Here is a 26,275-nt window from a genome sequence, read left to right on the forward strand (position 1 = left end):
TTGTTTTATTTATTTATTTGTTTGTTTATTTATTTATTATTATTATTTTACAAAGTGCACTGTTTTTTTCAGTTATGCATTTGTGCATTTTTTCTCCATTTTGCCTCACATAATTTCATTTCAGTTCACACACAATTCTTTGTTTGCTTCTATATTCATGGAGATCATCTTTGTTTTTACAATTTAATGTTGAATGATTGTTTGTCAGGATATTTATCTTTGCTCTGCGGCACTTTCCTGATGGATAGAAAAGGAAGCAGAGTTTATCAGGAAGTAGCTGAGGTTTTTAGCCCTGTCATGCTATCTTGAGCAAAAAGAAATTGAGATCTCCGTTGATAACATTATTGTCACCATCTTCATTGTTCCTAGAAACATAAAAACAAAACATAATCAGGGGCTGTATTTTTTTAGGCTGCAAAGGATGAAGCACCACACACGCACACAGACACATAGACACATAGACACACACACACACACACACACACACACACACACACACACACACACAGATGCAAGTGCACATGCACGAACATGTGTGCATGTGCTTACGACTGCACTACAGAATATTGAAATGTTACTGTTTTGGGATTTTTTCAGTGCTGGGTAAATCCAACAGTGGGCGAATGTCTCCAGTGCGAGGTCGCACAATGAAAGAATATGACCAGGTGAGTTTCTCATCACTTATCAGTTTTTTTAACAGTTTATTAGGAGGCGCTGTGGCAAAATCGGTTAGGTGCAGGGCTCCCTGTCCAGTGTTCACCAGTGACCAGGGTTCAAGGCCCAGTTTGAGCATGGTGTTGTGTCCCCAGGAAAGGCACTCAACTTAGATTTTCCTCACACAACCCAGGTGTGGGTACAGTGTTTGGCTTTGGGTTTGGGAAGGATAGAAGCAGCAGAAGGAGAGGATTGAGCCATGCCTTCCTGTGTGGAGCCCCAGACACAGTGGTTAGAAATTCATTGACCCGATGGCCTTCTTCCTCCTCCTCCTCTTTCTTCTTCTTCCAACTACCTTCTTCTTCTGAATGAAGTCTACAACAAGGAGGCATCAGCTGATATTAATGGTGATAGAATAGAGTCGTCATCATGGGGGTTCTTTTGACAGAAAGGAGCCATTGTCAACACATTTCATGCCAGAGATTTATCTGTCAAGATAGACGCACAGGGCATGCGGGTTGAGTGGTTGTGTTGTAAAAAAAAAGTCAGGCGTCACCTCTGGCACTGTTGCAGACTTCTGGCTGGTGGCCAGAATATCAGTTCCTCTCTTGCACATTGTGTGGGGTGGTGTGTGATGGGGTGTGGGGGAAAGGTAGTTGGGGTGGGGGGAGGGTTGTGTGTGTGTAAATATATTTGTAATGGAGGGGCGGGGATGTGCATGTGTGTGTCTCTGTGTGTGCATGTGTATGTGTTTGAGAGAGTGAGGTAGAGAGAGAGATAGGAGTGAGAGAGAGACAGAGAGGGGTGGAGAGAGACACAGAGAGAGAGAGAGAGAGACTCCGAGATAAACAGACAGAGAGACAGGCAGACAAACAGAGACACAGAGAGAGGTAGAGAAGTAGATTGTAGAAGCAGATCATCAGGGATGTGTAATAAACTCCAGCTCATATTTCTTCCTTTGTGGCTGCTTTTGGAACAAAGTGCTTCATGTTTTTAAAATGTGCAGACAGCAAATGTGTAAACATATGTTTGTCTGTTTTTCATCTTTACACATCGTCTCCTTTCCAAGGGGATTGTTGTCATTTGACATTGGTCACAACAAGGGGTGGGGCTGGGGGAGGGGGGTGGGGGGTGGGGGGTGGGGGGGGGGGGCTATGATAACTTCCAGAATATGTAAAGTATTGATGGCCTTCATAATTGACAGGGTGACCCCTTTTCATTTTTCTGATCTGTAGTATGGTGCTTGGAGCTACTGCTGGGCAGATGGCTCAGTTTGGTGCCTGTGTTTCTGAGGGAGAGGGAAATGTGGAATTGTGTCTGTCATTTCTGAACTGAAGAGAGACGGTCAGGGTGTCAGTCCTTAAGAAGAGGAAAAGGGGCACCTGTGCTGTGTGATTTGAACGTAGTTTTTAAAACAATGATAGGGCTGTGCAGAATGTAGCTTTTAAAACAATGTTAGGGCTGTGTACGATTGTGGCTGAAGGCAGCAGGAGTTGGGTGCATGTATTCTAAATAATATACTTTTGATTTAATTTCTTTGAATACTTAGTTTGAATGACACTTTTTTTTCTTACACACTAAATGTGGTTTTAAAAGGTGTATGTTTACAGTTTGGATGAAATTACTCATTTTGTAGCTTGAGAAAAAAAAAATGTCATGGGCTCATCATGTATAGGCTTCAGAAGATGGAGCAGCAAAAATGACAGCTCATTCTGAATGAGGAATATTTAACAAAGTCCGCACAATTTTCTTTTTGTAGAGACTTTCATTCTGCTTAGTTGTGTAAGTGATACAGACTGATTGGAGAGACAGCCCTGAAATGGCCACTTTTCAGTCAGCTGTGCTGTGAGCAAAATGATTTGATTTGATTGGATAAACCGGAAGAGATTTGGCTGCCGAAATTGGTGAATGTGAGGGATGGCTGCAGAAGGCAGTATTTTTCAGGTGTGTAAAATGGAGTCCATGTTGGGTGTATTTAATGGTTCTGGATAAACTTAAAGGCTAAAGGTTGCACAGCCTATAACGGCCATCACGACAGTGATTTTGCATCCACTGTGTCCAGGGCTCGGCACAGGAAGGCAGAGCCCAGTCCTCTTATTCCACCGTTTTAACCTTCCCCAACAGATATCAGGCACCCATTTTCACCTGCGTGGAGTGAGGAAAATCAGAGCAAAGTGCATTTCTCAGGGATGCAACATCATGCTGAAATGGGGCTTGGAGACCTGAGCACTGGTGAACACTGGTCAGAAGTCCAGTATTGCAATAACCTGACCAATTCTGCTACAGTACTTCAGTGCTGCCTCCTTTATAGTGGGTTGGCACAAACTGTGCTGATGTCACAGTGAAATGCACCTGAAAGATGAAAACACAATTGTTCTAGTTTTCTTGTGATGTTAAATAAATAGCTTGGTTGCACAAACAATCCCTGCAGTGCTAAGCTCACTTTGTGGAAAGGATTTTCTCAGCCCTGGAAAATAGTAACTTACATACATATATTTTTTTATCAGTATTTTTGCTGTCTTTTTATGAAGTGTTGTAAAGTGGCATTTGCAGTTTAAATTGATCTGGTTGATCAATTTGTACAAGCAGTTTACGAAGAAGAAAAATATGAGGATAATGTGTAGCAGACAGTTTTCTTGCTTTTTTGTTTTAATTCACTTTGGCTTTGTTTATGGTATGAGAAATTTTCAGTCTGGTTCTGGATAAGGTCTAGAAAAAGGTTTGGAAATTAATTTGGTCACAAACGGGTGCAGTGGCTGTATGATTCAAGTGCTGGATTCTTGCCTGAGTTTCCCCCAAGTCCAGTCCCTGGTTTTGGTGCACCTGGTGGGTTAGGTTAGACTTAGAGATTTTTTTGTAGTCGCCCAGTTCAACATATTTGCAGACGTGCTGGTGCTTGAATTACCTTCATGTGTATTCACATGGAGAAAATCAAATGTGCTTGTTGAGGTTCCTGTAACTCATGTCAACATTCATTGGGTTATGGAAGTGAGAACATACCCAGCATGCACACCCCTGAAAATGGAGTGTGGCTGGGTACAAAGCAAGGTAAAACCGGTAATACATGTAAAAGCTCACTTGTACAAACACATACACATGGGAGATGCAGCCCCCTGGACGCAGAAAGATGTAATTGTCCCAAGGACATTATGAAAATTATTCATGATTTTTTTGGCCCTGCAGTTGATGATGCCTTGTGCTGTGTGTGTGGCTGCAGCAAATCACAGACCTGAAGAAGGAGAACTTCAGCCTCAAGCTGCGCATCTACTTTCTGGAGGAGCGCATGCAGCAGAAATATGGGGACGGGGAGGATGTCTTCAAAACGGTCAGTTGTTTGGGGCTGTGTGTTTTTCTCAGTGCATCTTTGAATAGATTTTACTGTAACTTGTTAACTGTGTTTTCTCTGGATTGCAACATAATTCTTCTCAATATATGTCAGGTAATGTACCTGCGATAGTGTGAATAGTTTACTGTAGTGTGGTATTTAAAAAAAATTTTATAGGGATTTTGTTATTTGTCTGGGAATAGATGAATGAAAGATTTTAATACTCAGTTATATGAAATAAAAGAATCATTGTGAATAGTTTATTGTTTTGTGTTTTGAAGTAATTATTTTTTTGTCATCTTGGGAATTAATGTTCAAAATGTTTTACTTTTCTTCTGTAAAATGAATGGTTCATTTTCAGAACATTGAGCTCAAAGTCAATGTACAGAGTCTCAAGAAGGAACTGGAGGATAAACAGGAGCTGCTTCGTAAAGCCAGGTAAGGCTTTTAAGGTCTCTGAGGAGACTGCTAGAAGGTATGTTTCATTTTTTTGGGGGGAAGTGATAATTTCATGAACATTCAAGATAAATGAGTTATTGAATTGGTGAAGGATTTGTTGGTTGGAGTCAGATGTTCATGGAAAAAAAATTCCTATGTAGTATGTGTGTGTGTGTTAGTGCTTATATGCATGGACAAGAATGTTACACTACATTCATATAGAGATTTCAGGCTTCTCAAAGCGCTTTACAGTTATGCATCAGAGAAAAAGCATACAACAACACACATGCACACACAAACGTGCATGGAAGAAATAATTGTTTTATTATGTTTATTTGTTTATTTGCAGCCAAGCGATGGAAACGCTGACGTCCAGCCAGCAGAGTGACATAGACAGTGTGAAGAAATCTCTGGAAGAGCAGCACCATAAGTACACTGAGGAACTGCGCTCTGACCTGCAGAAAGCCTTGCAGGTCGCTGATGCCATGACATTTGTTTTGAATAGCTGTGTGTGTGTGTGTGTTTGCGTGTGTGTGTATCCATGTGTGTGTGTGTGTGTGTGTGCATACATGCATGCAATTTTATATCAGTGTGTATAAAGGTTTGTGAGTGTGTGTATGTATAAATGTAAGTGTGTCTGTTGACATCGTATGAAGCATTTCCTGTTGTATTTGCTTATTTAGAAATGCCTGGTAACCAGTTGGTTAGATGACTAGAATTGGATATATATGTGAATCCAACACTTGTCAGAATTTTTTCAGAATTTTTAGACCTGGAGCAGTGGTCTGGATGTTTGCCATTCAGATGAGATGATAACCGGAGGTTCTGTGTGTAGCATGCACTTTGAGCATGTAAAGTAACCCACGGCAGCGTGAGATTTCTCTTTGGCTAAATTTTGTAGTGAAATACATATGTGTGTGTGTTAGTGTGTGTTAGTGTGTGTGTGAATGACTGAAATCTGACTGAATGACACAGGAAAGGAATGATGAGCGCCTAAAGGCAGCTGTCAGTTGACTCTACCAGGTAGGCACACTGTTGTGCAAATGACTCTGTGTTTGTAAAGTGCTTAGAGCTTAGTCTCTGACAGAAGGTAGGCGTTATATATATATAAGTATCCTTATCAATCCATGAGTGTGGTGATGATGTGTCCCCAGGATGCGGAGGATGCCCGAGATGAGCTGGAGTCAGGGAGGGAGAGGATGAATGACCTGGAGGTGCGGCTTCAACAGATGGAGATAGATCAGCAACAGTCGGCCATCGGCGCTCAGGTGGGTGTGTCACACGTAGAGAACGAGTTAACTGCACACTCTTCCTTCCATTCTTCTTTCCTTCCTTCCTTCCTCACTCACTCCACACACACATACATTGTACAGTGTTCAGGTGGGTGTACCACACATAGAGAACCAGTGAACTGCTTTCTTCTTTCTTTCCTCCCTCACTCCACACACACATACATTGTACAGTGTTCAGGTGGGTGTACCACACATAGAGAACCAGTGAACTGCTTTCTTCTTTCTTTCCTCCCTCACTCCACACACACATACATTGTACAGTGTTCAAGTGGGTGTACCACACATAGAGAAGCAGTGAACTGCTTTCTTCTTTCTTTCCTCCCTCACTCCACACACACATACATTGTACAGTGTTCAAGTGGGTGTACCACACATAGAGAAGCAGTGAACTGCTTTCTTCTTTCTTTCCTCCCTCACTCCACACACACATACATTGTACAGTGTTCAAGTGGGTGTACCACACATAGAGAAGCAGTGAACTGCTTTCTTCTTTCTTTCCTCCCTCACTCCACACACACATACATTGTACAGTGTTCAGGTGGGTGTACCACACATAGAGAACCAGTGAACTGCTTCCTTCCTTCTTTCTTTCCTTCACCGCTCCACACATGGACACATTATACATCGCTCAGGTGGGTGTGTTACACGGAGAACCAGTGAACTGCTTGCTCTTCATTCCTTTCCTTCCTTCCCCACTCTGCACTTACCTTCTGCGGTGATCAGATGGGTGTGTCACATGTAAAGAACCAGTGAACTGCTTCCTTCTTTTCTTCCTTCCTTCCTTCCTTCCTCACTCCCCACACAGACACTTTGTACAGTGCTTAGATGGGTGTGTCTCACACAGAGAACCAGTGAAGTGTTGATTCTTCCTTCTTTCATTCCTTCCTTCCCCGCTCCACTCACACACATATTGTACAGCACTCAGGTGGGTGTGTCATGTCACACACACAGAGAACCACTCACTTTTTCTTCCACCCTTTCCTCCCTCCCCCCACACAGAGAGCACAGTGCACAGCATTTATTGCTCCATAGGAATTCTCAGAAAAAGAACATTTACCCTCCAAAGCAGGCTGTCTCTTCAATCTTGTAAGTGTTTCATTGTAGATATTGGAATGAGCATGGAAACTGGAAAGGTTTGTGAAAGGTTTTCCTTTGCTTATGGATTTATTGTTTTATTTATTGCTTGTGTGACACTGTTGGATTAAACATATTTTTCTGTGCTATTTGTGTTTCAGAAACTGAGGGATGCCATAGAAATGAAGGAAAGGTCAGTGATTGCCTTGCTAAATTCGTGTATCAGTTGTCATGGCAAAACTTTGTGGGTTTGTGTGTGAGATTCTCATTGTTTTCCTGATTTAAAGGTTATTTCATAGTTTTTGCCATATATGAAGAAAATGGAAAGTTCAACTACTGCAGACTGTGTTGAAATAATTCTCACCTGTGATGGACTCCTTTGACGGTACAGGTGGTTTGAATGTCTCTGGGTTAAAGATAGATTTTTTCTTCCAGAGTCCCCGGTTGACAGATGTACAGACCTACTCGTGTCATAATCCCATTTGCATGTATACACATGCAAAAGATCAAATATGCATGTTAAAGATCATATAATCAATGTCACCGTTCGGTGGGTTGTAGAAACATAACATACCCAGCATACACTCCCCCAGAATAAAGTATGACTGTCTTCATGGCCAGATAAAAACGGTGATACATGTAAAACCCACTCATACATGAATGCAAGTGAGCGTAGGAGTAGTAGCCAGATACAATCAAAGAATGTGATAGGGATAGGTTTAGGGAGGCACATGGCAAAATTTGCAAATTTACCAGCGTAGACTGTCCAGTATTACAAACATTAGTCACACCCCCACAGTATCACAAGACCCCTCCTTGTTGTTCCAGGGAGATCTCAGCTCTTCAGTTGGAGTCGGACAGCCATGCCCGTGACCTTGACGACCTTCAGCGCAGGCTGCAGGAGACGCTGGGTCAGCGTGACACAGCGCAGCACCGAGTGCAGCAGCTGGAAAAAGACCTGCAGCGTAGGGGTCGTGATGTGGAGGTCAGTGGGCGCGTCTTGGGTCAGATGCGCGCATTTAAGATCCCCCGTTATCTGTGTATAGGCGTGTCGTGGGTCAAACAAGTTCGTTAATGATTCCCCTACAATCCCTGTTGGGTGTGTTGTGGGCCAGATAGGCATGTTTAAGATACTCTGTAAGCCTTACATGGGTGGAGAGATATAGAGAGAATCTTGCATCATCATATTTCCCATGTTTTTACAAACATGCTGTCAGTAAAAACCAGGAGACACAAAATCTGTAGATGCTGCTTGATTTGTAGACAAGGAGTGAAACACTGTTCTTCTGTTTCAAGTTTCATCTGCTTTTTTCTTTAGAAAAAATATAAAAGGGCGTGCTTATTTATTTATTATTTTTCTGTTCTGTGATGAAACTTGCCATTGATTTTTTTGTTCTCTCACTGATTGATGATGATAGTGTTGATTCATGAATCATCTTGGAAAGTATTTAGGGCTCTTTCGTAGTACCTGGTGTACTGCATTGTTACCTGTATAGCATGGTTATGTTCACACATTTTCCCATTAATCTATACATCTCTCTCCCTATCTCTCCCCATCTCTCTCTCTGTTTTTGGTTTGCATGATGAATTTGTTTTGCAGACATAGCATAGTATGCATCTTACAAATCTAGTCTATATGTTGAAACACACACACACACACACACACACACACACACACACACACACACACACACAAAGCCCAGATGTTTTCTCCATTTTTTCTGGCAGTTTCCCTTTTTGTTTCTTTGCCTTGTTCAACACCTTCAGCTCCTGTGCACACATTTCCTTTGTCTCCTTTGTTAAGGTAGAATTCCATAGACCTGAAAAAAAGAGCAAAACTTGCATGAGAAACATTCATGTAATATTTTTATGTGAAGAAAAAAAGAGACATATGTCTATTGACACAAAAAAATATTCACCAGTTTTGATTTAAACCATGGCACTAGTACAATCAAAGCAGACACTCTTGTGTTGAAAAAAAAGTTTTTAATGCAGTTTATGTTACCATGGAAAAAAAGATGTTAAGCAGAAGGGAAGCATGGAATTTGGGTGAACAATGTTTTGAAGCTGAGGCAGCAGCAGGGTGCTTACAACAACCTGACTAAGGAGCTTGGTTTTGATGGAGATCTCTTCAAGAAATAATGCCGCTAACAAGGGAATGTTGTGCTCAACTAATGGACCTGGTAGAGAGGGATCTCATCAGACACTGCCTCATTTTGAGAAGTGTTCTGCCCAGTTTGGTAAAATTTGCTTACAAAGTCAGATTTTTGCTCCCTCATGAGAAAGAAAAGCTTTGCAGCAAAGATCTTGATAATTGTGCAAAAATTTTGAGTCTGTTAATCTACACATTGATGATAAGGTTGATGTAATTTTCATTCTGATCTCTTGCAAATTTTGCATTGGTCTTTCGGGTATGTAGAATTCTACCTTTCACAAACAGCCTTCAGGCACATCACTAAATGTTTGTTGTAGTTTTCCTTACCCTTTTCTTTCTTTGAAGACATACTTACTGATTTTCAGCACTCATGTCTTTTTGACTCACTTGTGTAAACAAAGTGATTCTATGTTTTAACCTGGTGTTCGGTTTTCTGTGTGTGTGTGTGTGTCTGTCTGTGTGTCTGTGGTAAACTTTAACATTGACATTTTCTCTGCAAATACTTTGTCAGTTGACACCAAATTAGGCAGAAAAATAGGAAAAATTCAGTTCTTTCCAGTCATCTTGTTTAAAACAATATTGCACCTCTGGGACGGGAACAAAAAAAAAAAAAAAAAAAAAAAAAGAAGCCTAATTGTATGGAAACTGCATTTACTGTTATATTTATATTTTTTGTATTCTCTAAACTTGGCACTTTGATCTGATATTCTGGCACAACAACAAGAGCAGTCATAATTATCATTTTTTGTTCAAACAGGAACTTCTTTTGCTAAGCATAGAAGTTTTATTTATTTTGCAAACGTTTTGGTGCAGATAGTAAAAAAGGGAAATTACTCTGCAATTAATGCTAGGGGACTTAATTTGCTTTAAACTGATCTTTCTCATCTTAAACATTACATTTTGAAATTATACTCAGTACATAAAAAGCTTGTGTGTTTTACTCTCAGTGTACAGGGCTTTCACTATGTTCATTCAACCAAGTGGTCTTTTTCGGAAAATATTAAAATCAATACGACGAGTGGACTTTACAGATCTGTTGGCTGAGCCCTGAAGGTCATGGGCAAAAATCAGTTGCGTACACATATTTATACACATTCAAAGCGCGTGCTCATATTCTTCGCGAACGCAAACGACGCCATTTTGTTTCAAGTTGTTGACCTGCCTGTCCAATCCTATATTCAATGGACAATACATGATAACATGTGATGGAAAGTTGGAGAAGGAGACCGTTAAATATTTATTCAGAGAAAGATTTGTGAACGCCTCATCACTTACTGGATTATGCCCCAAACTGCCATAAAAATATCCACAGAATCAGTCGGAATTCACAGTTAAAAATTGTAAACCATGCGAGTTAATACCCTTGAACTGATCACGATGAAACGAAAAAATTTCCAGTATGGACTTTTCTCAAAATGAAGTCCTTTTCACTTCTTACGACGTTTAGAAGTACTTGTACTTGGCTCTACATGTTATTAGTTTAACAAAATACTAAATTTTCATATCAACTTTAAAACTATAAAACTAGAATGAACATAAAAGAGAAATTGAATCGACCGTGTCATACTACATTCCTAGCGGGTGTAACTAAACTTGTACATCTATCTAGATCTAGTGAAAATGGCTAAATGTTGCAGTGTGATTGCGGCGATAGCCATTAAAAAGAATTTTTTATTGCCCTTAAAGATTTTTTGAATGCCCAAGATACACCAGAATAATATGATTTAAACAGCATTCTCACTGCGAATACCGCAATTGATTTATTGCCCTTTAAAAAAGTATGTTCAAATGTTAAATTTTAGAACGTCAGTTAAGGAGCCACGATAGTGTAATGGATAAGGCAGTTTCTTCTCACCCGAACACGTGGGGTTCGAATCTGGTTAGGACTTTTTTTTTTTTTTTTAACGCGAAGCTTTATAATAACAAATACAGAACACATTTTAACGATTAGATTTTTTTTTTTTTTTAAGTGTATCACAAGTGAGTCTTGAAGGCCTTGCCTCTCTTGTTTCTTTTTTTTCATCTCCCTGCTTTACTATGTGCTGATGTCTTGTTGAATGATGTGGTAGTATTGATTTGTTGTCGAATCTATCTGTTGTGTATGAACGAACTCTTCTTGCCTTTCCTTTTTGGTTGTGCTGTGTCTGCGAGGAATGGATGCACACATATGCACGTCCTGCCCTGTGTGCATGTCAGTGTATACACAGGCATGGTTGAACATGCACGTGTTCACACACACACGCTCCTACGTGTGGCATAAACCTACTTGCACGTACACACGCTCAGACAGACACTCCCGAACTCTCTCTCTTAACACACACACACACACAAACAGTTAACACCCCCCACCCTCTACATACACTCACAACGCCTCTCTCCAACACATAGAAACATGACACACAAACTCTCTCTCACACACACACACACACTCTCTCTCTCCTGCTCACCGCACCAGTTTTTATTTCATTGCAGAGAAATTCCTCAGCCTCTTCTCACACATACACAGATCACACACAGACACACAGAGTGCATGTGGAATAGTGCAGCATGTGTACGTCTGTCTGTCCTATCCTTTCTGTTGGTGCCTGCCTTGTTAGTTTCTTTGCGCCTTGTGTGTGTTGTGTTGTGCTGTGTGTCTTGTTGTGTTGTGCTGTGTGCATGACTCTGTGCTGGTGCATGCTGCAGCGCCTGTCCACGGTCCTCAAAGACACCTCCCTGATTGACGGACAATCCTTCCTTGCTCCCTCCCATCTCCAGGTGGGTTCAGGTTCGGGTCCTGGTGCCCATCAAGTGTGCTTGATCTGCCTGCCGTTTAATTAATAGATTGATTCATGAATTATTTATTCAGCTATTCAGTGTAAATTCTGTGATAGACAGCAATAATAATTGAAAGGGGATGCTGGGAGTGGGCGGCGGATGTGAGAAAAATGGAGGATGGTTGAGAACGGAGGAACGTGCATATGTATAGAGTCATGCTGTTTGGTATGGATGTATGTGGTTAACACATGAGTTCTCAGTTCTCAGTGTACACACTGGGGATTAGTCATTTGGTTGATGGCTGGATTTGTGTTTGGGTGGTATGGGGTCTGTGAGACAGGGAGAGAGTGAGAGAGAGGGAGTGAGCTGTGTGTGTGTGTTTCTGTGTATGTGAGTGAGAGGGGGAGAGTGAGAGAGTTGTGGTTGTGAATGCAGAGCACATGAGTGTGTACATGCATTCACATTCATATGTGTGTGCGTGCATGCACTTATCTACTGGCTGCAATGCACTATCTACAAATATAATGCACTTTATGTGAATGTGTAAGTGCTGGATTGCATGTGTTCATGCACAATTATCTCATATTGAGCATTGATAGGAACTGTGGTTTTGGTTACAAAGTAATCGCACTATTTAAGATAATGATTTGAGAAATCATCTGTGTTTGTGCTGACAGTTTATGTACATAAGAGCACCACAGTATGCATGAGAGTGATGTCCCAAGAGGTAAAGCACTGATTAGGAAATGAGCTTTGATGAGTTATAGTCCCATGTATATATACAGATTGGGATTTTTACTTTCACTCCATCAATTCTTGTCTGGTGGTATAGGTGCTGGATGAGATGATTAACTGAAGTCCCATGTACGGCAAGTGCTTAGCGCAAAAAAACAACAACAAAATCCTTGCTATGAAAGGATTGTCCCTGGTAAAATTCTATATGAAAATCCACTTCAGTGATGTAACAAGTATCCTTGCAGACAGAAAACAGAAAGAAATGAAGGGATGATGGCTGGATTTTACACCAACAAATTGTTGTGATAAGTAATACAATAGAATACAATATAGTACAACACAGCACAGTACAATTCAGACTGGGTCTGTCATTCCCAGGATGTAACAGATCAGGAGCCCTCATCCCTTACTGTGGTAGTGTTTGTTTGTTTTCCCCATGTCACACTGGGCATGGAGTTTTGTTGTTGGTTTTATTGTGGGGAAGGAAGGTTGTGATTGCTGGAATGGTGGTCCTTCCTTTCCTCTGTTAACACTGGCATGTTTGTTTTTTTTGTTACGTTGAAATATTTTTTTATCACTTTGTGCATTGATTGTTTTTCATGATGCATTTGTGTTCAAAGACAATCTTTGTGTTATGTTGGTGTTTGAAGACATTCTTGCTTTAGGTCAGTGTTTAACTCTTTCACTGCCAAGTTTCTGCATGAAAACCACTCCCTAGGGCCACATATGATGCTTTCAGTCACAGGCTTCAGTTCATGTCAAAACAACACAATGGACTTGTTCACTTCAAACTGGGTTAGGGAGCAAAGGTTAGTCATTGTTTGTTGGTGGGGAAATTGGCTGCAGCTGTCAAGATTTGTTACAGTGTGAAAAACATTCCTTTTAACAAGACCCCTGGATGTCAGCTAAAGTCACCTGTGGCGATGGACGGTCTAGTCGACAAAGGTTGCCTAGTTTGGCAAAAGAGTTAAAGGAATTTTTGCTTTATGTTGGTGTTAATGTTATGTTAGTGTTTAAAAATGTTTTTTGAACGGTTTCGCTCACTTGTGAATGTGTGAAAAGTTTACTCATCTGCTTGCTAGGGAAAACTTAAGTCACGAGTGGTACAAAAGCATGCTGATGAGTGATCAAGATTTTTTTTTTATGTGTTCTTGAATTAATGTGTCTGTGTCAGTCTTATCTCAATTTTAATTAGTAGGATAGTTGTTTTTCATGTAAATTTAAAAAAGAAAGAAAAAAAGTGTGTGTATGTGTGTGTGTGTGTAATCTCACTCTGTGGAAATCTGCGTTTGAATACAAATATATATCCAGTACGACTTATCTTCAGGTATATTTAGCCCACAGGTCTCTCCCTATAAATGAAATTTTGATATGTTTATTTTTGTATATTGAAATTGTTGGTGAATAGAATTTTGATACCTAAAATGCCTATAGCAATAAAAAAAACCACAAAAAACCCCCAAAACAACAAAACCCCAACTAACAAGCTCACTGTTTTGCATAATGTCAGGCCAGTATGTTGAATTAGTTTTGTTGTTTTAAGTACGTCTACTTTGAAGCCATGTTTGTGGCTGTACAAATGAAGATGTGGATAGCAGTGTTAGAAATGTTAAGTTTTGATGAACACTTGGTTAGAGATTCCTGTTTCCAAGGAAGTAGTCCTTTGCTGTGTGATGAAATGATGGAAAATAGGTGTGTTCTTTGTGGAGCAGGTTTTACAGAGTGCAGTGCATTTGTGAGTTGCGGCTCACTGATTTTTTAATAGTGGACTTTACACATAGGATCTGAGATGAGCAGGTTTACTGGAGCGGGTGATATGGCATTGGTACATCTGTATTGTACAGGTTTCCCAATTGGCATATCTGATTTTTCACTCACTCTTTTTTCCTGATTTTTTTTCTGTTTAAAGTGGCATATGACCCTGGCTACAAAGTTTTCAGTATAGTTGATACAAAAATCAGTCATTCCCTCCTGTGACCTTGCTATATGATGTTGCAGTATACTATAGGTCAAGGTTAAAGTGTATTCCAGAAAAAATAGGCATGGGGGTATATGGAAAATGCCAACAGAACATAGCGACATTTAATATGGTATGATTACACAATACATGATGACATGCATGCAAATATGATAATGCAGTTGTATTTGAATGGAGAAGCTGTTTTGAAAGGACACGAACTGCATTAGCATGCAGCCCCAAGGTGTACATGGTGTAATGTGTGTGTACGTGTGTTGGGGGGAACACAGGACGTGGTGGATGACCAGCAGGATAACCTGGGTCAGCTGGAGGTCAAGGTCACTGAGCTGGAGGATCAGTTACATCACAAGGATGATGTCATTGGGGTAAAAGAGGATTTGTGTATGTGTGTGTCTGTGTGTGTTTTTTAGTGTGCATGTGGAATGTGTGTGAGAGTGTTATGTGTGTGTGTGTAAACTTGTGATTCTTATGAATTGTTTTATGTGTTTACACCACAAACGAATCTCTCTTATTTACAAATCTCTCTTATTGGAGACAGTAAGGCCCTGACAGAGGCTGGAAGAGATGATGAAAGTATTGTGCTTTCTGTACTGTGATAGTGTCCAATTTTAATTGGTAGCTTGCAGTAACCATAAGCTAAGTTTGAAATTGGACACTCTCATGATAGACCACATGATTAACCCTTTGAGCCCTGAGTTCCTGAGCAATTTTAACCCTTCTGCCTGAGCTCCTGAGTCAAAATTTGCAAATAATTGGTATTAAACCCCTTGAGCCCTGACCACCGCTTTACTGGTGGCAGAGAAAAATGACATAATGTCTGGCCACTGGTTGAGCGGTGCGCAAACACTTGAAGCGTGCAAAGTCTCAACCTGGCCTGTCAGGGCAGAAATCAGGGACAAAACATGTGAGAAAACAACTGTACACAACGCAGCAAGTAATTGATATGCTTGATGGTTTATTGGAAGTAGAGTATGACAATGATTACTCTGACAGTGAGGTGGAATTCGAATCGGATGATTTTGATACAGATAGTGATGTTGAAAATGAATCTGAGCATGCAGAATCATTTGATCAAAGGAGGCGTGTCAGGTTGAGACTCTGCATGCTTCATGGTAGAAATCGATCTTTTTTATCCAAAGCACATGCACAAAACACAGTGAGGGGGCGCAGCAATGTTGGTACTGCGTTTTCTGGTGTCGGAATATTACGGTTTTTCTGATTGGCTCTTCAATATAAGTTATCCAATAGCAAAACACGACAAGTGTTTACGCACTGCTCAGCAGGTGGCCAGGCATTATGCCACCCCTCCCCACCACTGGTAAACCGGTGGTCAGGGCTCAAAGGGTTAAAGATTATGTCCTAAATGTAATTTGTCATTGACTGGAGATTCATTTTATCATGGAATGCTCTCATAATGATTTATGACAAGACTTGATTCCCTTGTGCCTTTTTTTTTTTGTCCTAGGTTATGTTATAATTTTGGTAGATCAAATTCGAGGATACCTTTTCTTTTGATTTCAAATTTCATAAAGATGGCAGGCAAATGTCTGGTAAGATTATAACTTTCAAATCAAAGAAATATTACTAATAAGGCTAGCTTTATAGCTCTTCTTTCAAAGGGCATACTGATGTATTGTTTCTTTCTTCACAATATTCCTAGGCATTGATTATTTTGATATGCTATGAATGTGTGTGTGCATTTTGAGAAGTTTACACTGTATTCGATATGTGAGTGTTGTTAACACAGTTCAGTTATAAGTTGTTTTTCATGTTTGTCATTTTTATCTGTGTGTAATGGCCCAAACCCCAGTGGATTGAGAGGAAAGTGAATGTTGAATGGTGTCCTGCCAGAGGCTGGAGGAGGGGCTGAGGGAGAAGGAGAAGGCATGGAAGGACGCCACCAACCAGCTGCAGCAGCTGAACAAAGAGCTGGAGGAGGAGAAACACCTGGGGGGGCGGCGTGACAAAACCATCATCGGTCTTGTCTCCTCCCTCCACAAGAAAGAGAAAGAGGTGTGAGGAATGGGGTGGTGGGGGTGGAGAGGAGTGGGGGGTGGGAGGGGGCTGGGGAGGGTGGTTTTTTTTTGGGGGGGGGTCCACCGAGGGGCAGTAGCTACAATGATGATGGTGGATGATAATGGTAATGATTGATGATGATTGAAAAAGTGACAAAACCATCATCAGCCTTATCTCCTTCCTCCACAAGAAAGAGGAGGAGGTATGGATGGTAGGGGGTATAGGGGGTGCGAGTGGGGCAGGACTGGGGACAGTAGTTACAACAATGATGGAATATGATGACGATAATGATTGATGATGATTTTAAAAAATCAAGTGACAAAACCATCTTGGCTGTGTCTCCTCCCTCCACAAGAAAGAGAAAGATTTAGGAGCCATGATGATGATTATGGTGATGATTGATGATGATAAACCATCATCTGTCTCCTCTGCTCTCTTCACAAGAAAGAGGAGGTAGGAGAGGGTCAGGGGGTGGGTGAGGTTAGCAGTTATGATGACGATGATGATGTCCACCACCACCAACAACAACCATCACCATCTTTAATTACACATACTTAACCGTGATCCAACTAGTGCAGACTCCGGCAGGGGTCTGACATTCCTGTCCTGTGCAAACTACTATCCGCCAACACGGAGAAAATGAAACTACGGCCTATAACCTCTGAGTGATTCCTGTTTACAATGCGTGTGTTTTGATTTTTTCTTTCTTTGATGAACAGTTTCCATTTTTATCACACACACATTACAACCCATCAACCAGCACCACCACCATTATTTTCTCTCACACTGAAACTGTAGCATGTCTCATTGTTTGACTTCTTTTATAATTGCCAGTATGAGAGATGAGATTTTACATAGTTCCTTCCTGTAGTTTTATTATCTTCTGTTTGATATCACAATCCGTACCACCGTCAGTACACATGTTGAAAGAAAAACTGCCGTGCAGGTGGCCAGCACCAAATCTCGGCTGTCGAAGAGCGAGGGGGCACTGAAGACAATGAGGGCAGAGCTTCATGAGGCTGAGATGGCCAGTCACCAGGTAGGACCTGAATGATTGACGGACTGATTGACTGATTGATCTGTATTGCCCCTCCTGGCTGTTCTGCTCTTTCTTTCCTTGGCTTGGTGTAGTGTTGGCATGTGGCATACCTGCTTGATGTGTTTTCAGGTTGTTGACAGCCGCCTTGTTGACTGATGGCTTGCCTTGTTGCTTTGTTTGGGTTGTGTTGTTGTTAGGTTTGTTGACATATTTGAATGTCCATTCCTAAATTATTCTTTTTTTTTTTCTGGTGGCACGAAGAGTGAGACATCTCGTGATGTCTGAATAGTGTCACTCCCCAACAGAAACCTTTACAACAACAACAGAAAATAAAAATCAAGTGAAATGATCAGTTCAACCGATCCATCTCTCCTGCCAAAAAACAACAAAAACAACAACAACAACAAAAAACCTCCAACCCCCACCCCAAAAACAAACTCCCTCAACAGTAAAAAAAAAAAAAAAAAAAAAAAAAAATCATGAATAAAAGGAGAGGTGAAGGAAGAGAAAGGTTTGAAAGGTCACATGATACATGTCATAGTCCAAAGGTAATGCCTATGGTGGACATATATTACAGCAAAGACAGTATATAATTATATTGCAGAAATAACATTGGAAAAAAAAGAATTGCTTAACCAGATGTCACAGTGTGTTTCCTGATAAAAGCAGCGGTAAAGCAACTCAGTGAACAAGACACGTGGTTCATTAGCAGAAAAGCCATGTCCTGAATAATGATAACTGATATAGGTGTAGTGCTTTCACTATTATGTACGTCGTCATGCCTTTCTGCACCTTATGTTTAATTTATCATGTACTCTTTCTTATCCTATTTATGTATTTGATTTATGTATTTAAGTACTTATGTTAAATATATATGTGTAATCAAAATTGAAAATTAAAAAAAAAGAAAAAAAAAGAAAAAAAAGTTCTTGGTTGAAAAGCAAATATTAAAAATGTGCCATACGCATCATGCTTAAAATATGAAAAAAAAGGTGTAGTGCAGGGAATATGATGATCTTACTTTACTTTTCTTTATCTGACTGCTCCAACCAGAAAGCTCTTGTGGGGAGACGAAGTTGGTGATGTGGGTCAATACAGGAGGCCTGGATTAGTGTTATGCTGTGGTCTTAGAGCATCTGAAACTTGATCCACTGCTGGTGTGGTCTTCCTCTGGCTCTGAAGCCTGAGTGCTTGGTGTCGTAGGCTGGCAGATCTGCCTGGATAACTGGCATTCTTGTTAGGTGACCAACCACTTTGTTTTGGTCCGCTGTGCACTGGTATAGGGGCACCACCAACCATCTTTCTTGTCATTTCTGACCTGCTCACTTCTGGTTTCGTCAGCTGCTCGACGGAATATGATGATGATTCACGGTGACAAAAGGCGAAGCTGTATATATATATAACATCCATGTTTGAGATAATAAGGTGTGTTGCAGGCATGTATTATGCTTTTCTGTAAAACATAGTATGTGTATTGCAGTGTGAAATGAATTGCTTCGATGTTTTGTTCAGCCTGCTTTTCTTACCTGTCATGGAAAAAGAAAGGCAACCATAGATGAGATAAAATATGTTGCCTTGGTAATTTGGTCAGTATGTCTGTCTTAATTTTTTCCCCTTGTTTCTTTCTGTCTTCTTCTCTCTCACTCTTTCTGTTGTCATTTGTCAATTTAACATTTTATAGTTACATAGAGGGTTGGGTGGGGGAGTAGGGGGAAACAGATTATATAACTTTCATCTTAATCAGAACGATTCGCTCCATCATCGTCCCAAGTGTGAGAGGAGGTGTGCTGTTCTGAATCATGTCTCTTAGAATTGTTTGTTTTCATTTTCCTTTCTTTCTTAAAATCTTAATCTTGTTCTACAGATTTCCTCACTTTTAGGTTTTCAGTATATTATTTGTTTGGACATGTATGTTTACAATAAGTTTGATGGAAAACATGTAACTGAAGGTATGGACAGTATTCTGCATTTTGCCTTCCAGCATGTAGCTTGTGTGTGATTCAATATTGTGGTTGTAAATGTAGTGTGAGATGTATGTGGCAGTGTATTATGTGTGTGTGTGCTGTGGTACCCCCTTTGTGTGCGCTATAGCATACTGTGTGCTGAGTTCATACTGTTAGGTAACACAGAGAAATGTGGATTTTTACCCAGACCTGGAGGGGGATCATGTCTATATCCCAGTCGATCACATAGGGGCCATTTCAGGGCTGATTACTTGTCAGTTTTTGAATGCAGTTGAAGAGAACCCAAAATAGTGTTAAACGTTCACTTAAAACAAAGTTTAACCAATTTACTCAGTCCTTGTAAAATTTAAATAAAATACGGTTTCAAATAATGTAAAAATGCCTGTTTACCCAGTTTCAGTTTAGTTAAAATTGAAACCAAGTTGAAAAATATTGGAAAGGAGGGCCTTGATGAACCAAGCACGCAGTGTATTTCACAGTTGTAAGCTGTGGGTGTGTGTGTGGTGTGTGGAGTAATACCATGTATGGTGTGCTGCTGTGTTGTGTGGTACTTTGCCATAACCCAGAGCTGTCCATTAGGAGCAGGTACGTCAGATGTCTGACCAGCTGGCCGAGAGCGAAAACAGCAACCGTCGCCTGCAGACTCAGCTGAATGATGCTAACACTGAGGTGGAGGTAACGACCTTTGCTCTTGATTAATTGGGGATACCCTGAGAGAGTTTACACCTAGAACCAGAGTGGTCAGAGCTGACAATGTCCCTGTGTGACTGAAGTTACTGCCCGTTGTGCCCTCTGGCATGTATGGCAACAGCGCCTCACAGTGTTGAAAGGTTGATCTGTGATGGTGATTAGTGTGGCATGATGACAGTTAATATCCTTAGTGGGAATTGCTCAGATTGTTTGATTTTATATACATGCACACACACACACACACACACACATAGATAGACAACTTCAGACACAGCCACACACACACACACACACACACACACACACACACACACACACACACAATCTCTTTGCCTCAGTGTTTCTAAAAAAAAAATTAGCAGAAGCATTAGACTCGTACCTGAGAATAAACTGGCATTCAGGAAAAGAGACTTGCACAAACAAGGGGAGATGACGAATGTGATTTTATCCATCTACAATCATTTAGTTTTGGCAGTGTAAATGTCATTAAGAGGAGCAGTTAATGATTAGCTTATACAATTAGCCATATATTTATTCATAGTTTTCAAAATGTGATGTGAGGTCATAAATTGTACATAAAACTAAGTGAATTGGTTGTAGTTTTTTCTTCTTCTTCATTGAATCATATTGTGATCCAGTTTCAGTCTGCCTCTCAAAAAGTGTTTTTTTAATGGGATTGATAACATTAGTCAGTATTCCTGATCTTTTTCTTGCACAGGTTTTTTATTAAAGGAAAATTGTGGATGTAGTTTGTGACCATGCTGTTATGGTTTATTTTATAGTTTGTTTTGATTATGGAGATTCAGTGTATTGTCAAAGCATGAGTTGTTGAGTGAAATTGTTGTCAAAGTGTTGCTCTGGTTTTGAAGCTAAAATGCATGTTTTCTTTTTTTTTCTGATTATTTTGTTGTTTGTTTAAAAAAGATGCTTGTTTACCGTCAGTTGACTTACAGTGAATTGGTTAAGCAAGCAATAAACTTGGAAATAATGGGCATGGAATATGTAGCGAAAGAAACATTAATTTGTAGAGCAGTATGGTGTGCAGTCTTGCATTTTTTTGAAAACATTTTTTTTAGTAGTGAACATACATTATTGAAGTGGTTTGACTGAGGCATGCTTTTTTTTTTTCTTCTTCTTCTTTTTTTTTTTTTTTTTTTTTTTTAAACTTTAGAGTAATGCTACTTATTCTAGACAAATGCAGTGCATGAGTAATATCTTAATTTAATATTTTTGTTTTATCTTAAAGGTAACTAGTTTGTCTCATTTGGCATGTGTTTGTTTTTCGAGATGTCAAAAAAGTGTCAGTGTGGTTTTGTATGCATGCTGCAAGGACTTGAGCAAACACAAATGTGTGTGTGGGAGGTAGTCCTCTGTGTAAGTGTACAAGGGAATGTGTGTGGAGGTCTTGTGCTGGGTGTTCTGTTGTGAGGTTTTTGTGGACTGATTTACTGGTGGCTGTAAGATTCAAATTGGGGATGTTACATAGTGTGTGTGTCATTGTGCATGTTTGTTATGTGTGTGTATGATCATATATTTGTATTTGTAAGTGGTGTGTGTGTTTGTGTGTGAGAGTGTGTGTGTGTGTGTGTGTGTTTGTGTGCACTTGTTTGGGCTTGTGTGCCAGTGTTTACACATATAAAGGAAAATGTATGTGTATAAACAGTTTTTGTGTTTATGGTGGTAAGTATTGCAATTCATATATATGCGTTGTGTGTGTATGCTTTTAAATTGGAGACAGAAAGAGGAGAATTGAGAAGAAGGAAAGGAAACATGAAGTTGATAGATTTATGACAGACATTACAAGATGGTGATAGTTTTCTCCATGAGAAAAAAAACAAAACTGATTGTGTGTGTGTGTGTGTGTGTGTGTGTGTGTTTTATATTGTATTTCTGTATTCTTTTTTTTTTTTTTTTTTTTTTGTATTTCTATTCAGATCCAGATGGCCTTTTCCAATCATCGTGTTTATCAAGACATGAAATTGGGTTGTCTCAGCCACTTATTGTAGTGATTTTGTTGTCGTTTCTTTGTGGTTGCACAACTTCTACATTTACATGATAAAGTCCCAAGGTGGGAAAGGGGCATAAGATGTTGGGGAAAAGATGGGATAGGGGAGATAACAGCCTTCCCAACAGGGAAAAACAACTGCAGCTACAAAGTCACCTTGGAAGCTGGGTTGGGCCCTAGGACTCCCCACAAATGATGATGATGATGATGATGTGTACACTTATATATATACAGCGCCTATACTCAGTCAGAGTCAAGTTTAAGTGCTTTACACAGAGTCATTTGTCATTTTCACAACAGGCTGCCTGCCTGGGTACAGCCTACTGACAGCTGCCTTTTGTAATTCAATCAGGTTTCTGTCACACACATGCAGACTCACATGGACATGTAACATTTTACATGTCTGACTGTTTTTTCTTTATTTACCCCACCATTCAGACAGCCATACTCCATTTTCAGGGATGTGCATGCTAAGTATGTTCTTGTTTCCATAACCAGCTGAACACTGACGTGGATTACAGAATCTGTAACATATGTATCTGATGTTTTGTGTGCGTATACACATGAACGGGGTTGAGGCACTAGCAGGACTGCACTTATGCTGACCCGGGAGATCAGAAAAATCTCCACCCTAAACTCACCAGGTGCAACAGGGTATTGAACTCTGGAAACTCAGGCGAGAATCCAGTTCTCTAACCATTTGACCACTGCACCCATCGAACAAGGCAACCCTCACAAAACCACAACCCAAGCCCTGAACAACCTGAAACAAAGGGTGCTAGCAAACAGATAATGGTAAACTCAGCTCTGCCTGGGCTGGGTCACATGAGCACTTTTAGCAGTGCATTAAGAATTTTCCTATCTCTGTGCTAATTCCATAGACTACGGAGCATTCTTAACACAGCACAAACTTAACTACAACCTAGCTCGGGTGTTTTTTTCTCTGGAGCCCATGCTGGATGGAAGCAGTGAGTGTGGTGTGATGCACTGTCCACAGAACATGATCAAGTCACTGGGCAAGAAGGAGGGAGAGCTGGCTGGCTTCAGGGAACAGCTCCAGCAGGCCAACCAGGCCCTGAAACGTAGCGAGGAGGCTCTGGAGGTAATGTGCTGTTGGTGTGTCATTTGTGGTGTGATGTTTGCTGTGTGTTCTGTGTTGTGTTGTGTTTGTGGTGTGTTGTTTGTATGTACTGTGTTGTGTTGTTTATGGTGTGTTGTTTACGTTGTGCTGTGCTGCAGCAGGCCAACCAGGACGGACTGGGGATGATGTGTTGTTGGTGTGTACTGTGCTGTGCTGTGCTGTGCTGTGCTGTGCTGTGCTGTGCTGTGCTGTGCTGTGCTGTGCTGTACTGTGCTGTGCTGTGCTGTGCTGCGCTGATGTTTTACAGAATGATAATTATGAAAACAGTAATTTGTTATAAAGTGTTTATCTGTCAAGACACACGCACACACGCATGCATACATGCATGAACACATGCACTCACACACACGCGCGTGTGCAAGCACACACATGCACACACAAACTCACACACACACACACCCTCTCTGCCTGATGCACCCTCCCCACCCACCCACACCAACACATAGATTGCACCACCTTTGCTAAGACCTACAAGTCTGTGTTTCCTTGTGCTTTCTTGTGACATAGAAAGCACCTTTTTATGTCTTATTTTTCATTTTTCATGTGGGATTGTGTACCAGAGGATGGTGACAGTGTGTGCCAGGACCAGACAGATGGCTTGATAATACCGTTCTTCTTTCTGTAATTCATCGTCTTTTCACTTTGAGACTTTGAGTGATGTACTGTGCTGTGGACTGCAGGGTCTTCAGGAGCAGCTGGAGAAGGAGAGGAGCCAGGCCCACTGTCGTCTGGAAAAACAGGCTCAGGACTTCCAGGTCAGGCGCTGTCTGAAGCTCTGTACACAGTAATGCGTATATGTGCTTAATGTGTATGTTTGTGTGTGCATGTTTGTGCGTAAATGTGTGTATAGATCTATACACTTATGTGTGATTAATGTGTGTGTGTGTGTGTGTGTGTGTGTACATGTATACATGTGTGTGTATATAATTGTATTTAGAGAGATCTGCTTAGTGTGTATGTGTGTGTGTTCGTGCATGCATGTGTGTATGTTTGTGTATACATGTGTGTGTAAATGTTAATGTACACATGTGTGTGCTTACTGTGTGTGTGTGTGTGTGTGTGAGTGAGTGAGTGTGTGTGTGTGTGTGTGTGTGTGTGTGTGTGTGTGTGTGTGTGTGTGCTTATTGTGTATGTGTTTGCATTGGTTGTGTATACATGTTTGTGCGTGTATCTGTACACGTGTGCTGTGTGTTCTGACTGCATTGCTGTGTCTCCAGAGGAGTGTGGAGGAGTACCTGCAGCAGCTGGAGGGTAAGGACAGCCTGATGGCCCACATGACGGCACAGCTCCGTGCCAAGGACCAGCAGCTGTCCTCTCTCATGGACCTCCTCACTGACGACACACACACGGTAAGACAGTCACCAACAGCACGCACATAGTCAGTCACCAACAACACTATGTTGACGCATTCACCCATGTCATAAGGACCTTATATGGTCCTTGACGTCATAGCATCAAGGCGACACCAACACGCACACAGTCAGTCACCAACAGCACTCAAGGTCAGTTTGTCACTGACAGCCCCTTAGTTTGTCTTACACCTCCCTCCTCCTGCACAGTAATCCTTAAAAACAAATCTGAAAATTCCTTTCCAAGTTTGGAAGCGGTGACTGTCTGTGGGAACAAACACCTGGTGACGTGCAGAGTGCTCTGAAGGAGAGGCAGGCGGTGTTGGACACAGGCAGTCAAGGTGCTTCATAGCTCACAGTCCTCAGCCAGTTTGCTGGTGTCACCCCATCATCTGTTGACAAGTGTGTGCGTGCGTGTGTGTGTGTGTGTGTGTGTGTGTGTGTGTGCTGTATATTTTGTATGTATATGGGTTTTGTGCTGACATGCACAGTATCCCTCTGTGTGATTATGTTATGTACACATGTATGTGTGTGTGCTGACATATGGTTTATCCCTGTGTGTGTGTGTGTGTTGTCACAGGGCCAGAAGGTGCTGCTCCAGAAACTGGAGGACGATCTGAACAAGTCGTCTGGCAGTGCCCAGGTCAGTGCTTTGTCTGTGTGGTGTCCTCATGGAAAGAATCATGTGAAGTAGAATTTCACTGATGGTAACCATCCTCATTTTCTTAGGACTGGTTGTAGTTGGTTCTGATGCTATGCCGACATCTGAATTATTGTGACTGTTTCATGTTGGGCTAGCTGGGGTCACCCGTTTGCTTTCTTGTTGTAAGCTGGTTGCTAGTTTTCTGATGCACACGGTGTACTAAGTGTGGGTTTGGGTGGTGTGTCACTCTCACTTCTTGTCTCAGATTGACTTTGTTGCAGCTAAACACTGTATGTATACCATGTTGGTAAATCTTGTATGGATGCTGATGCAACTGGGGGTCTGAGTGTCCCTGACTAAATTTTGAGTGTTCCTAAAAAGATTATCCAACTTTTTCCAGTAAGAGTTCTCTCTCATGAGCGGTGTAGCAGACAAGGTTTTGATTAAGTTTTGCATTGTAAATGTGTTAGGAATGATGGAAAATGTTCAGTTTGGTGTAGAAAAGCATGGAATTTTTTGTGGTGACTGTCTGTGGGAACAAACACCTGGTGACGTGCAGAGTGCTCTGGAGGAGAGGCAGGCCGAGGTGGACCGCAAGGGGAGAGAACTGCGCGAGACACGTCAGGCCCTGCAGGACAAGGGCAGAGAACTGGAGCAGGCCAACCTTCAGCTGCTGGACAAACAGGAAGAGCTGGAGGTGGGTCAGTCGGGTCGCTGTGGGGCTAGGTTCACCATGTGTCACTCAGGTTGTCTTCGTCTGATATATTTCAGTGTATTATTTGTGTTTTTAGAATTCTGCTTCAATTAAGGTTAATGTTTTGTACAAACTCAGGATAGGCTCTCAAGGCCTGACCAACACATTGGGTCACTTGAGAAGCATGTGGTCAGGGGACTGTGCAACTGAATTAAACTTTGATTATGTTCAGAATGGGTTTTGTTAGGGAAAACAGACATAGCACACACACACATGTAAGTGCACACATGCTCAGTATTTAAATGTGTCATACTTACAGACATGTG

General features: G+C 41.1%; 1 protein-coding gene across 7 annotated transcripts in view; it reads left to right on the forward strand.

Annotated features, from left to right (window-relative positions):
- LOC143276177 (uncharacterized) overlaps nt 1–26,275 on the forward strand; it is a 116,054-nt gene that overhangs the window by 8,480 nt on the left and 81,299 nt on the right. For 5 of the 7 annotated variants that reach the window (XR_013053515.1, XM_076580602.1, XM_076580604.1 and 2 more), the window contains exons 3-19: nt 598–665; nt 3,872–3,979; nt 4,341–4,417; nt 4,767–4,890; nt 5,572–5,685; nt 6,945–6,976; nt 7,612–7,768; nt 11,624–11,695; nt 14,678–14,773; nt 16,260–16,421; nt 17,371–17,463; nt 20,007–20,102; nt 23,120–23,224; nt 23,944–24,018; nt 24,481–24,612; nt 25,193–25,255; nt 25,815–25,952. Coding sequence is in view for 6 of the 7 variants with exons in the window: in XM_076580602.1 (XP_076436717.1) it covers nt 598–665; nt 3,872–3,979; nt 4,341–4,417; nt 4,767–4,890; nt 5,572–5,685; nt 6,945–6,976; nt 7,612–7,768; nt 11,624–11,695; nt 14,678–14,773; nt 16,260–16,421; nt 17,371–17,463; nt 20,007–20,102; nt 23,120–23,224; nt 23,944–24,018; nt 24,481–24,612; nt 25,193–25,255; nt 25,815–25,952 (1,712 nt within the window). In the remaining variant the exon portion in view is untranslated. The remainder of the gene's footprint in view (nt 1–597; nt 666–3,871; nt 3,980–4,340; nt 4,418–4,766; nt 4,891–5,571; nt 5,686–6,944; nt 6,977–7,611; nt 7,769–11,623; nt 11,696–14,677; nt 14,774–16,259; nt 16,422–17,370; nt 17,464–20,006; nt 20,103–23,119; nt 23,225–23,943; nt 24,019–24,480; nt 24,613–25,192; nt 25,256–25,814; nt 25,953–26,275) is intronic. The other 2 variants (XM_076580607.1, XM_076580606.1) reach the window with 2 other exon arrangements.

The sequence above is a fragment of the Babylonia areolata genome, chromosome 31 (genome assembly GCF_041734735.1).
Source record: "Babylonia areolata isolate BAREFJ2019XMU chromosome 31, ASM4173473v1, whole genome shotgun sequence".
Lineage (NCBI taxonomy): Eukaryota > Metazoa > Mollusca > Gastropoda > Neogastropoda > Buccinidae > Babylonia > Babylonia areolata.